Source organism: Microtus oregoni, unplaced genomic scaffold (genome assembly GCF_018167655.1).
Source record: "Microtus oregoni isolate MIOR12 unplaced genomic scaffold, Mior012 000026F_ref0000081, whole genome shotgun sequence".
In the NCBI taxonomy this organism is placed as follows: Eukaryota; Metazoa; Chordata; class Mammalia; order Rodentia; family Cricetidae; genus Microtus; species Microtus oregoni.
The window spans coordinates 23,568,216-23,583,343 of NW_024543085.1; the positions used below are offsets into that span (position 1 = coordinate 23,568,216).

Sequence of the window (15,128 nt, forward strand, 5' to 3'; positions counted from 1 at the left end):
CTTCTAAAAGACTTGTTTATTTATTTTTTTTAAAGTAGTCTGTAAACCTCCAGATCGGCAAATAAGTAAAAAATATTCCAAATCTGAGTAGTATGTGTGCATATCCATATATTTATTGGTACTATAAATATATATAAATTAGAAATGAAATCAAACAAAATCACTGTTCTCAATGAGAGTAGTTCTGAAATATAACAGAAAGTACTTCTGAGAAGTTGAATAGCAGAGGAATTAAAAGGAGTAGAAGGAAGAATCTTCAAGGGCCACGCCTGGAAACCAGGCAGCACAGGGCCACACATGGGGACCTGGAAGCAGAGGGCCACACACCTGGGGATTGGGTAATGTGGGGCCCTGCCTAGAGACCCTGCGGCCCAGGGCCACGCCTGAGGATCCAGAGGACCGGGCAACACAGACACCAGAACCCAGAGCAGAGAGCCCCTACTTCCTCTACTGCCATTGAGATGAATACTTGCCCACCATCTCCACTTCCTTACACTTTAACGTCGCTGGAGAAGACTCTGAGCCTAGTTCTGTCCCCGAGAAAGAGACAAGATGTGCACTAAATTGTTTTAGAGGGAGATAAAACAAAATTTTAACAGTGCTTTCCTTTAGATAACAGCATCATGGGCAACTTTTATTTACTTTATGTACATGAAACATAATCTTTTTTAAAAAATAAACATTTTAAAACTACTTTTTCTAAATCTAAAAGAAATCTTTTCTAATAACAAAATTTGAGACATCCATATTAAAAAATATGCAAGCCTTTCTGATTTCATAAATTTGAATGGAAATTTTCTAATTATTAGATGGCCTTTTAAATTTGATATTATTTGATGGTTACTGACACCATAAACTTTTTCGAGATCTTTCTTGACTTTGACATGAGTAACTAGAGCAGTGAAGAATTGCTGTTTCAGTAAGCTACTAGCATGGGTGATGTTTCAAAGTTCTGCTGTCTGTAATTAGTTGACACTAGCCAGCACTGTTAGCAGCATCTTCCCAAGGAAAACTCTACGGTGGTGCCTGTATGCTACTTCAGATAAAAAATCATTTCACAGTTAATCTCACTTCGTGCAAACAAAATTGGCTCTTTATTAAAATAGCAACATAAATATCAATAAGCTTATTTTTATTAAAGAAAGCAGAATTAACAGGGAAAAACTCAGAACACTACTGCAAATTACACCAGTTAAAAAACAAAATAGAAACAGTTACTATAACAGTAAGGGGCCATAGAATAAAGCTGTGCCCAGAGGTAAGTTTATAATCTTATGTCCTATTATTAAATAAGAAATTAAAAAATTATCTAAGTCATCAATTACAAAGAAACACTCATAAAACAACAACTAAACTTTTAATAAGAAGAAGAAATTAGAGATAAATAATTACACTGCTATAAACAGAAAAACTAAGAGTTAATAAAATATTTAAATATTGGTTCCTTAAAAAGACTGGCAAGTCCAATAAAAGGAAAAAAATACAACTAAAGACTAAAGAGTTGGGAAATAAGAAAAACACTACAACCACAGAGACAGAGAAAAATATTTTTAATTATAAGATAAATATATGCAGAAATCTAACATATTTTTAAATTCTGTGAAAATGCATGATTTTCTTTTAAAAATATAATTTTAAAGTTGCTATTCAAGAAGTATGGTTGCCTTTAGAGGACAAAACCATAGAAATTTTCAAACTTTTCAGAGAATTATCTTTTATCTTATAAACAGTGTTATGAGGGAGTTCTTCCAAGACATCAAGGAATAGACAGTTCTATAGTATTACTAATATACCTAACACAATAGAGAAATTCACCTCCGAAGCTAAGAAAGAAGAATATAAAAATATAAGATTGCAATCTAATACTTTTCATGAATATAAATGTTTTAACCCCAATTAAAATGTAAGGAATTGAATTTAACATTGTTATACTTAAAATGGGGGAAAGTTCGCCATGATTACAGACTCTATCATATGCAGAAATAGCCCAGTGTTAAGAAATCGGTTAATAACAGTGTATTGTGGTAACAGACCACAAAATAAAACGATACGATAACCTCTGTTTGCCGAGAGTGTTTAATATAATTCAACAAGAACTTCCAAAATATGTTTGGTATATTTGAACCAAAAAAAAAAATTTCCTTTGACTGAAGGCCTGCATTTTGAGTAGAGTAGTTAACATTAAAACCTGGTAAAATACTGATGGCATTCCTAAAATGTCAGGACAAGAGCACGGCTATTACCATCGTTTATCTGATGAGGTATAAGCATAGCAAAAGAAACACAAAATTATCATTAATGATGCTTTAAATGACCAGCTATGCAGAAAGGAATCAATAAGGATTAGCGAGAGATCTGGAAAGTTATCAAACACAAAATCAATTGACCTTACAAGGAACAGCTTTCATAAAAAGCTCTTAAAAATGGGGGAGGGGGGTGATCACAGTAAAATAGCAACAAAATATAAAATAGCTAAAATGTAACAAATAAGTTTACAGCACATTAAAAAAAGAACTGAAGGACATACAGATGTCTTCAGTAACCTTGACACATGACCAGTTCCTCAGTAGATCTCTGAGTACAAGCTTTACAGCTCTTTCTCAAATAACCCACCATCTTAAAGCGATAATCCTAAAGGAAATGACAGTAGACTTTCTTTTGGACTTTACCAAAATATAACTAAAGCTAATTGAGGAGAATAAATGAAAAACCATAGCCAAAAACCAAAAATATTTTTAAAAATAAAAGTAACATTACTTCATTGTAAACACAGAATAAAGCAACTGATACCATGGCAACAGCCAAGGGACTTCAGGAACAACAAACACGTGACGTGATAAGCACAGAAACTACTCAGGTATAAGAATTTAATGTTCCAAAAATGTGAACTATTCAAAACAATAAAAAAGAATTTTCAATAAATGATGTAACAACTAAATAAATATGTAGGCCCTTACTCACACCTATACCAAAAATAAATTCCATTTAGAGAAAATATTTAAATCTAAAAAAAAATAAAAATAAAAGGAAACAAACAAATAGGCATGGAACACTGACACAGAGACAATATTTTTAAACATATCACCAAATGCAAGACTCATAAAACGTATTTATTGTCGTGAGAAACACAATGTTTCTGTATCTCATAGACATCAAGAATTAAACTGGCACATAGTGGAGAAGGGCAGAATGTCTGCAGCAAACAGAATACGCAAATGATTGGTGGTCTTAATATATAAATACCTCTTCCTAAGTCAATAGAAAGTGAATTCCCAACAGAAAAATTAGCATATGTATCCATTTATCCCTTCAACAGATAGTTACTGTGCGTCTAATATGTACCAAATGGCTATGGGCAGAGAATGCAGTGTTGAAGAATCCAGACAGCCACAGTCGCTTCCTTCATACATTCTAGTGTGGGGAGAAGGAAATCAAATAAAATAAGCAAATAAATAAGATGACAAACACAGAACTGGGAGGAAATGATTGGGAGGTCACTTTCAGTATGGTGCTCCAGACAGGTCTCTCTCTAAACTCTTGCACCCATCCTGAGGCTACGCTGTGGTGACGGAGAGGGAGGCCATGAAGGGCAGCTTAGAGAGAGTGGTATTTACCAACCCCCTGAGGTACGGAAAAGATCTCGCTTGGCCAGTTGGCCGAGCTAGCATGGCCACACATGGTAAACAGTAGGAGAACAGAAGATGTTGAAGAAATAAGAGAGGGTCGGATGGTGTAGGCTTTGTAAGCTATGGTACGGAGTTTCCATTTTATCCTATAACCAACAATTTATTCAATTGATGAAAAGCTCACTACCACCAGGCTCAAAAAGGTAGTGCGGTAGGGCAAGAAGGCTAGCTGAGAGGCCATGCAGGACTAGCCGACATAGAGGTCATGAGAAGAAAGTGCTGGCCAGGACGAAGTGATGATGGTACTGAATCCGGGAGGGGGCAGATTAAAGATGACTTTGAGTCAGGAAGGATTGTGCCACCTATAATTCCGGGCCTTCGAAGACAGAAGCAGGGAGATCATTACAAATTCAAAGCTGACCTGCTCTACACAGTGAGTTCCGGGCAAACTATGTAGAGGGATTCTTTCTCCGAAAAAAAGAAAAGGCATATTTGGGTGATAAAACTGGTGGATGAGATAGATGGTCTGCTTTGTAAGGAGCTGGTCAAAGAGAAGCAGAGGGGCCCTCCGGGTTTCTGACTAGAGAAACTGGATGAGATGTGCCATTTACTGCAACCAAACAACTGACTGAGGGGAGATGATGGTAACAAGAGAGAGGAAGAGGAGAACCTCAAGTTCCTCAGAAGCCAAGAGAGCCAGATCCACAGCGCTAAGACTTCGAAGGGACTGGCCTGCGAGCTTTTTCAGTCATAAAAGGGGAGGCCATTTCCGGCACTGTAGCAGGAAGATGCGGGTGCCTGTGTGCAACTCTTACTTCTCAGGGAAATAGGAACCAAAAGGGGCACTCTGAGGAGACACATGCACAGAAACGGTCGGTCTAGATGTGGGGGACTGAGATGATCATAGGAAAAACCACCAATTTCAGATCTGCAATAAAGTATTGAAAGGAGAACAGGTCAGTTGTTTCTTGAGATTTTCTTGCAGGAAATGATCAGTTGCACCAGTCAGGCCCGTGCAAGACAGAGGTTATCTTATGTACGGTTGCATTTTGTTTTTCTAGGAAATAACTCGGAAGAAAATGAGGTTTGAGAGTGCTGAGAGAATCGCATTTCAAGGCATGATTATAATGGACTATGGAGTCTGGGCTAGTCAAGGAAATATATCCAAGGCATGGCCTGCCCAACAGTAGAAAAAAATGAGATCAATGGACAAAAAGCTCCGGATAGGAAGAAGGTGATCAGAGAATGGAATGTCTGGTGTGTCAGTTCAGGTCCTAGCAGCAGACACCAAGACAAAGGTCACTGTGCAGCAGTTGTGTTAAGGGGACACCTGAGAAAGAAAGGAAAAGGAGGGGAAAGAGCCTTAGTGCCTTAAGGCAGAGGTCTGACTCACCTATGAAAGGCAGGGGCAAGAGGGCTATAGACTGAAGCCAGCGCTCCTAAGAAAGTTCAACCAAGAGTTGAGGGGCCCCCACCCCAAAATAGTTCACTGAGGGACCATGTATGTCCCATGAATGTCACAGCTACCTTGGCTGTGACCACTGGGAATAGCCCAGGAGAAGCATGACCTCCATGAGGGGCTCAGCCAACAAGCTTTCCCAGAGCACCTTTCCTGTGATCACCACGGGACAATATTCTAGAGAGGACCCAGTTTCTAAAGATGACAAGTAGATCCTTGGAAACACGGACAGATTCCAAAGAGAGGAAGGGTAATTGGAGCTGGAGTTACAGGGAGGGGAAAGCCTAATGTTCGAGTTCAACTAGAGTTTGTGCCTGATACAACTCTGGTTTGTTAGCCACCCCAGAGCCACGAGAATTTGGACAAACAGGAATCCTCTTGGAGATGGGAGTGGGAGGTGGAGCTTAATGAGGCCTGAAGGTGAAGAAAACGAGGCTGGCTTCGACGAGCTAATAATGAGAAGAATCTGTGTGGGAACAGGGAGTCCGTACAAGAAATACGGGAAAGGAATTGTGTGCAGCGAGAGTTTCAAAGAAGCCGGGATTTCGCAGGCGGCCTGGAGGAACGCGTGTCACGCAGCAGTCAGCGGCCCGGCGTCCCGAGGGGCAGGCAGGGGAGGCGGGCGCAGGAGCTCGGGCTGGCAACGACGCCGCCGCCGCCGGGGCGGCCGTGGACGCGGCGTCTGCAGAGGCGACCCGGGCCCTGGCCGGAGGTCCGGCGGGGCGCGCGGCCGCGGGAGCGGGAGCGCGCGGCGGCGTCACGGGGCGGCCGACTTGCCGAGGGCGCGCGCCGGGTGCTGGCGCTCCCTGGCGGCGCCGCGGAGCTTGGCGCGGCAGCTGGAGGCGGCCTGGCGCGTGGTGACGGCGCCCGCGGGCGGACGCAGGATGGCGGCGCTGCGGGGCGACGGCTTCGCCAGGCTTCGGCCCCCACGGGCGCAGCGGACCCCAGGGAGGAAAGACAAAGACACGCCGGTTAGCAACGAGCGGGAACCGCGCGGCCCGGGGCCGAGGCGCCGCGTCCCCCGCACCCACCAGGTAAAGCTGCGTGCAGGAGCCCGGCACCCACCGCACCCCGCGACGGGCAAAGGGATGCAGTCACCAAACCCTGGTGTGAGCTTGACCCAGAAATTCTTTTTTAAATGGACCCCTCAAAGAATAGCTATGAATGCAAATACAATTTCAAAGAGTGTTCAGTGCAACATCCGTAATAGAAAATGGAGAAAAGGGAGGAAGGAAAATCGGAAATTTTTCATATCCAACAATAAAGTATTATAATCTTATACTGCGAACTAACTTGCTAATAAAATAATGCTGTGAGACAATACTTAACAATACGAGAAAGTGATCAATGAAGAAATCTATTTCATTGGCATTTGTAGAGCTGGTCATATGTACCTGTGTATTCAGACAACACAAATTCATAAAATGATGAAGAAAAGCCACAATCGTGTGTTGTTGTCTTCAAGTAGTAGACTGCAGGTAGTTTTTATTTTCATTTTATTTGTAACTTCCAAAATTATACAATAAGTATATTTCACTTTTAAAATAAAAGTTAATGATTTTTAAATTTTATCCCACTTACGATTATAGAGGATAGCAAAGTGGTAGGCATAAAGAGATTTTTAAACGCTGGGTTCACGGAGATGGTTTCTCTTCTCCCTAAGCTCTGTCTTAATCACAGTACTACAGGGTAGTTTATCCTTTAAACTTTCCGCAGTTAATCAAAACCACGGTCTCTTACAGACTTACTAGACTTTTATTCTAGTCATTTCTACTTGGGAAAAAAAAAAGTTTCCTGGGCTTTTCACGGGCTAATTTCAACTTGTAATTTCCTCAGACTTCAGAACATGGTATGCCGAAAACAGAAAAACGTGTCATACTTTTGAAACAAGCATTTTAGATACTACCAGTGTTTCAGTCTCAGTAACGTTCCCGGTATCTGAAAGCATTCAATCGGAGAAAGAGTAAAATATTACATGAACTACTGGCTATCGTCCCTCGGGGAACTGTCTTGCTACGACAGGAATAATAGACGCGTGCCAGGGCTTTGCTATTAGACAATCCATTGTAACATGAGCGTCAGAACGACTTCAGACTAAAGCGGCCTCAGCGTTGTCAGATGGGTTTTATGTGGTTTTAAGCAAATCAAAGGTTGGGTGTTTATGGGAATGCGCTTTGTTGCTTAAGTTGATGACATAATTAATCATACTCCCCTGCAAGTTTCCATGCGACTTCTCTGGGACTGGTGAACCTGCCCAGGAGCCACGCCCAATAAACCTGCATATATCAGTTTTTAATCTAGTCTGATCTAGCCTTTTGCATTGGCAGAAACATATCAAAGATATATAAGATAAAATAGAATAGCTATCTAACAAGGCGAGGTAGACCCCAAAGCACTTGTGCTTGCTAGTAGTTACCATTCACCTGCTGCGTGCCAGACACTAAACTAAGCTAATAGACATTATCTCAAACTGTTTTTTATTGAAGTCAGTTTTATGAAGCTATAGTTTGAGAAATGTGCTCAGGGAGATAATCTATACCTCCTTAAGTAAAGAAATCAGGAAAGCAAAAATTGTCCGTGTGCATGACCCAATATGAGAGGACACTACAAAATCAAACTGCCTGGTCTGAGTAGCAACTGTGTTCCTAAGAGAAAGATGTCACACTAAGCTGACTCAGAGCTTATCAAGAAACTAAGCTTACACTCGCAAAGGAGAAACATAAACACCCACCCAGCCTCAAACGTTTTGACCTACAACAGTGTCCTGCCTGCAAGATGCGCTACGTGCAATGGTGGCACAAAGGTTCTGGGAAGGAGTTAACGAACCAATACCTGATTTGACATAAAGCCCACTCCATGAGATGGAACCCATACCCCAACTTGCTTCTGTGATTAAGAACCTGAGACTAGATAGCCGAGGGACGTAGGGTAAAAGAAAATACTTCTGTACTAAAACAACAAAAATGTGTAGTACTAAAATGACTCCTAATGACATTCTGCCGTACTCATAGATCAGTGTCTTGCTCATCCGTCATCAGAGAAGCTTCCTCCTGAAGCAGGAGGGAGCAAATACAGAGATACACAGCCAAACATTGTGCAGAGAATAAAACTCTGCAGCACTCAGCCCTAACTGACACGTCCCCTTCAAAACCTTCCCCTTGGGCTCAGGGAACCCTGTGCAAGAAGAGCTGGAAAGAGCCAGAGGAGATGGAGGACACCAAGGAACCAGGTTCTCTAATCAACAGGATGGATGCACATGTGCGTTCACAGAGACAGAGGCAGCGTGCACAGGGCCTGCATGGGTCAGGATGAACGCACATGTGAGTTCACAGAGACAGAGGCAGCGTGCACAGGGTCTGCAGGGGTCAGGATGGATGCACATGTGAGTTCACAGAGACAGAGGCAGCGTGCACAGGGCCTGCAGGGGTCAGGATGGACGCACATGTGAGTTCACAGAGACAGAGGCAGCGTGCACAGGGCCTGCATGGGTCAGGATGGACGCACATGTGAGTTCACAGAGGCAGCGTGCACAGGGCCTGCAGGGGTCTACACCAGATGGGGTCCTAGAACTGAAAGAAGTGGGCACATACACCATCCATAACCCAGAAGCAAACTTCAACTGATAACCAGTTGCATATGAAAACTTAGTTTTTTCCAAGAAGTCTCACTGGGGAAACAAATCACAAGGGTAGGCTGCATGCCCAGCAGTAGATGGCCAACAAATTCAGTATCTTTGGAGGGTCCCTCAATGTCATGGCAGAGCTTTCTCTTTTCAGTTTTATCTTTTTGTTTTGTTTTTTGTTTTTTTTTGATCAATAGGTCATAATATATATATATATATATATATATATATATATATATATATTAGCTTCCAGATTTGTGTTTTCTTGGGACTGAGTACATAAATAAGAGGGTCTCTGTGTCTGAGTCTATTTCTTGTGCCTTTTCTTGAGCTCTTTTCCTTCTGTCTCTTTCTTCTGACCTTATTTATTCATTTGTTTTGGTTTGTCAAGACAGGGTTCCTCTGTAGCTTTGGAGTCTGTCCTGGAACTAGCACTTGTAGGCCAGGCTGGCCTCAAACTCACAGAGATCCACCTGCCTCTGCCTCCTGAGTGCTAGAATTCACTGCCTGGCTCATGTTTGTTTTATCTTATTTTATTATATCTTGTTTTGTTATTATCCCTTATAAGCCTATTTGTTTTTCAGTAAGAAACAGAGAGGGGGTGGATCTGGATGGGGGAGGAGTTGGGCGGCGGGGGCGGGGAGGACTGGTAGGAATAGAGAAACCATAATCACAATATATTATATGAAATATCTGTTTCCAGTAAAATAAAAATATAAAAAGAAAAAAAAGAAACCGATTATAATTTGCTTTCCCGATACTTCCTAGTGTAAACTGAAGAACTGGCACGGTGGCATCCGCACACCAGGACCGGTGAGGCTGGGAGCAGTAATCTGGTACTAAGTCCTCTAGCATCAGTCACTCTGTAGATGAGCCAGAAAACAGTGGCTCGTGGAGACTGAGTATGGATGCCCAGAACCCATGCAAAAGTCAGGGCATCTAGAATGCCAGCCATGGGGGGTTGGAAACAGAACAGTCCCGGGAGCTCACCAGCCAGCCAGCCCAGTCAATGATGAACTCAGGGCGTTCATTCACGGAGGAAGCAATGGAAAAACAGGCAGTGCCAACCTGCAGCCTGCACATACGCACCCACATGAACGTGTCCACACAAGTGCATACATGTGCCGTCCACACACAGACAGCTTGGTGGTGACAGCAGTGTTGCTTCTCACTGGCCCTAAGATTAACTATTTGCACATTACCATACATATTTTTATATAAATTTAAAAGCAAATTAATTTTCTGAAAACTTCCCACCATTTCCTTCTTAGATTTTGGCTTTGTTGTTACTTTGTTTTATACTGGGGACTGAACCAAGAGCTTCACTTACATTAAGCAAGTGCTCTATCACTAAGCTACATCCTCAGCCTTCTGCCTTTTTTTTTTCCTTTTTTAAACAGAAAAGTAAATATTCAAATTTCTATTTTTGGTAACGAGCAGTAATAACTGCTGTATGAATTTCTCTAAATATTTTAACATCAGCATGATTCATTATAAAATAAATCAACAACCATGATTTCTTTCTCTCTAAAAGAAATGTGAACAGTACATTATATTAAAACAAAGATGATTCAATAGAATAGAAATAACTCATTAAAGTCTATTCACTTGGGTTAGCAAAAACCAGTTGCCTAAGTGATACGTAAGTGGAAAGTTCATGGACCAAAAAATAAAAATACCTGGATTCTACAATTTCCAGATATACTTTTGAACACGCCTTTAAAAAAGATACCACAACTGTGAATGATATGTACCATTTGCATTAGGATGATATATACATGTGTATGGTAGCACATGCATGAGACAGTTCGTAAAAGCCCAAGACCCTGGTAACTGCCTACCTCTGGGGAAGGAAAAATACGAGAATGGCTGTGGTAGAGAGAAAACTTATCTTCTCGGCACCCTTTCTGCGGTGTGCTCTTTCAGATATACACAGGACCTAACAAACCAAGCCTTACAAGACGGCTCCTTTCTGTTCTTCAGTAACTACACACGGCCTGGGCAATCAATTTTCTCCATTTTAAAATGAAGTTACACTAAGTCTTTACATCTCCATCTACATTTAACAGAATTATGGTTAAACAAGTGCATATAAAATGCCAGCTGGCAAAAGCAAACCGTAAGCCTTACTTTGTGGCAGCTTACATCATGTAATTATTTACACTCTGCCCGCAGTCTCCATGAAGGCTGTACAAACAGCAGAGTACTCAAGAGTCTGGAAGAAAATTCAGATTTGCAAACTTGACAGTGTTTCCCTTCTTTCTACTCTCTACCAAGTGCACATCTAAACTATAGCCTCCAATATACACATCTCAATAATGAAGAAATAATAGATGCACATACTTGGTAGACTTTTATGATACTTTAAAAATAAACCTTAAAATAAGAAGATGCTGAAGCTCACCCTTTTATTTTCATACCCCAAGAATCTCCCAAAACCATTTATAATCTTCTTAAACCAAGATATGACAGAAGAGATAGCAAGCATAGACGGGTGTAAAGACAGAAGCAGGAAGAGCAGTGCATAGGAAGGCACTATGAAGAGACCAACACGCAGCGGCTTCCTTGCAAAGCAAAGAGAATGAGAACAGGTCTGGTGGTTGTTCATTTATAACCATGTATACCATGGCCTTAACTGATGGATAGTCTCGGCCTCCAAGGGCTGCATGAATATGAATGCAATAGCACAAAGAGGAGAAGTGAAGCTAGGAAGGCAGATGATTTACAGAAGACAAGCTTTGGAGTGTGTGTGGCCAGCAAAGGGCTGGTGGCACCACAGGCAGTGTGAGGAAGTCACCAGCAGGAAGCTCTTCTATTGTGATGCTGGTGACTGAAGCAGTAGGAAGGTGACGATTCAGCTTCTCATGGCCTGCTTCTAAGAAGTAAGTTCATTAAAAATGTCCAAAATTATTTCTTCAAATTTTCTTTAGATAATGAATAGCCCCAACTAGGGGCTGAAGAAACGGCTCGGTGAGTAAGAGCACTTGCTGCTCTTCCCAGAGGATGAGTTCGGGTCCCAGTGCTGCACACAATTGCTCACAGCCACCTGTATCCCCGGCTTGAGGCGACTCAACACCCATTAAGCAGCCTCTGCAGGTATATACACGTCTGTTTACATATAAACATATACACATAAATACAAATAAGATCATCTTTTTAAAGAAACTGACTGAGTAGTCTCAACTATAAGTCAGCATGCACCTAGATCCAACTCGTTAGTAGGGCAGAACCCAAGACATGAGGAAACTGAACTTACGCAGAATGCCTGGCAGCCCTTCCCAGGGTTTTCTTGTAGGTACCTCATATTATTTCCTCTCATAACCTTCATACTCAGAAATCAGCTCCACCCAAACAACACAAAACCAGGAAACCGAGAGGTGCCAGTTTTCCATTAAAATTACGCACTGGACCTGCTGAATGAAATAACTCTGGGTTTTTACTACATGAGAAAAGAAAGTCATCTAAATTAAAACAACTACAACAAATAAACCTTCTATTTTTGTAACCTACTAATCTTAAAAAAGTAAAGAAAGAAACAAAGTATAGGCAAAATACACAGTACACATGGATGGTGCTCACTGTTGGAGGGACCAAGAGTGCGTGTGTTGTTACCGATTACACACTGAAGTGTGCTGTTACTGATACACACTGAAGTGTGCTGTTACTGATACACACTTAAGTGTGCTATTCCCAATTACACACTGAAGTGTGCTGTTACCGATTACACACTGAAGTGTGCTGTTACTGATACACACTGAAGTGTGCTGTTCCCAATTACACACTGAAGTGTGCTGTTACTGATACACACTGAAGTGTGCTGTTAGTGATTACACACTGATAAACCTTGCAAAAAATTTCCAAACAAAATTTCTCTCTAGAATATTGGCATATAGGCAAGAAACAAACAACACATATAAAAATGCCGTGAAACAAGCGAGGTCAGGAAATGTGCTCTGAGCTTCCTCTCTATGGTTTTCGTTACTCTTTGAACACCTGAGCATACTATTATATTTATAATCGTCTCATCATCATACTCCAGTGCTTTGCTGGAGCAGGGGATGGTATAGGGAAGCCTGCTTTAAGGGACAGGGTCAGTGTTCACAAAATTAAAATTAAATGTGTAAAACTCTAGTAAAAGGTTATAGCTATAATACAGATCAGTGCTACAGCAGTCTGCTTTGTGCTATTGATGGGGTATCAGGCCTTTATGCTAATATTCAGTGATTAATTCAAAGTTAAAACATAAAAGAAACCATTTTCAAGGCATAAGAACAGAAAATTATAAGCCCCTACCCGCATTTTTTTTGTAGATCTTATAGCTTTACTCTGTCTTTTTAAAATTTATATCTGTTAGCATTCTATTGTTAAGCCTAAGTTTTAGGGTCACAACTCACCCATAAAACTTACTCTACTGAAACTTCATACACACAGTCTCCTGGGAATCCTTCCCTTTAAAATCGGATGTTTAAAGTGAGTCCCCAAAAGCGGATAGCCCAGTAGGTGTCCTGTGTTAGATGAGTGGAGTTCGGGACAGGGGCTGTGACTTCTGAAAAGCCATCCACTGTCCCTTCCTGAGGACCTGAGCCGAGGGTAAACAAGTTCCTTCACGTCTTGGGACAAAACTACCCATCTGAACTGTTGTACTGTTCAGATCCAAGACCAAGGCAAGTTTTATTGCTAGGTCCTCCCTTGAGAAAGGTGAAGCAAGGAAAGCATAGTGAAGTCCAAAGGAATGGATACGACAATGCATGCCCTGTGTTCTAACATCTGAGAACTCATCAGCCCAAAAGGTGCAGCTCTGGAAATAAAACTTGCATATTTCAATGTTCAGTCTTTAAATATATAGCATCTTTTTTCGCTTATACTCTGGCTATGGATACTAATTAGTTAATCATATGGATTTTACCCTACTTTAAAGTATGTACATATGGTGCGTGTTGAACATGAGAGTGTAGGAGCATGTGCCCAGGTCTCTTCCTCTGCTTCTGTCCAGAAGCCTGCAATTTCAGCGAGGCTGGCTAGCAGCTACTAGAACCGATCCAGCCATCTCCACCTCACAATACTGGGGTTACAGGTACATCCAGCTACTCCTGGCTTGTTCAGCATGGGTACGTGGGATCCAGATTTAGGTCCCTGTGCCATGCCCATACTTTATGTTGCCTAAACTGAATCGCAGGCCATTTCTGTCTGGTGAGAGACATAGAGACTGTTCATGGAAAACACCTACAGTGCAAAATTGTGGGATTCAACAACAGCAACAAAAATCTATTCATTCCAAGAACTTTAACATACTGTTTTATTTTAAAAATAAAATATTTCTCTTTAAATTTTAAAAATAAAATTTTCTCTTTAAAGGGGTGGTCTTTTAAAGTAAGTATCAGAGATTTACTTCAAAAGCTCTCTGAATAAGACACATCAATTAACCTACATTTCCTCACACTACTACAACTTATGTACCAATTCTGAGGTAATATCAATGCACTGTTATATAAAGCAGACATAGAGATACCTGGTTCTCATCAGACACCATTTCTCAAATGAACCACTAAAATAGAAACATAGAAGCTAGGTGTCGTCTAATTACCAAATAAACCAAAAGAATGTAAGAGGTAGCAGATACACTGACTCTATTATTCTATCTGGTAATTTCTTCAAAGCCTACGGCTTCCACATCTTCATGAACATTAACAGACCCTAAATGTCTACCTTGGACAGTCTCTCCTGACCACTAACCCAGATGTTCTGGGGAAGAACCTCAAACTCAACACATCAAAAAGTTAACCCATTCTCTCTCCACCTCCTGAATTCCCTACTTTAGAGAATTCTGCCCAACCAGAATGCCTGAAACTGGAAACCATCAGGGTTCATTTCTTATCTCCATTGTCTAGCAAATTCCACCCCTGAAATTGTGCTGGCTGCCATCTATCTAAATTCTGCCATTTACATGAATTTAAGTTCCATCACGTTTACGGGGCTGAAGCTGGTTCATGATTGATTTTCTCACCACCCACATCTTTTCGCTCCACTCCCCATCTCTCCTGAGTGCTATGAGAAGACCCAATTTAAAATCTTTCAATGGCTACTCCTAATCTTGAAAACATAATTCCAAGTACTTACTGGGTCTATAACATCTTAATTTGGCCACTGTCTCGTCTCACATTCCTCCACTAATCTAAGTGTAGCTTCTAGTCTCTTCATCTAAATCTGGCTGAATTCAGGAATTAGGAGTGACTTTGCCAACCCCAGTGTGCCTTGAGATTACACCTCTGTGTCCTCACAGTTCACTCCTCTCTCACAGTACCTGGAAGGAGCCCTAGCAAAGCTCTGTGTCCCAAGCACAAAAAGCTGAGCTCGCGATGTTTTCAGAATGGATGATACAGAACAGCGAAAGCTGTAGAATACAGTCCATGAAATTCTTTGG

At 41.4% G+C, this 15,128-nt stretch overlaps 1 protein-coding gene across 4 annotated transcripts in view; it reads right to left on the reverse strand.

Annotated features, from left to right (window-relative positions):
- Positions 1 to 1,087: 1,087 nt before the first annotated feature.
- Positions 1,088 to 15,128, reverse strand: part of Znf800 (zinc finger protein 800) — a 50,003-nt gene continuing 35,962 nt past the window's right edge. For all 4 annotated transcript variants that reach the window (XM_041675462.1, XM_041675460.1, XM_041675461.1 and 1 more), the window contains exon 6: positions 1,088 to 6,002. In XM_041675462.1, the coding sequence (XP_041531396.1) occupies positions 5,843 to 6,002 (160 nt within the window). In that variant the 3' untranslated portion in view covers positions 1,088 to 5,842. The remainder of the gene's footprint in view (positions 6,003 to 15,128) is intronic.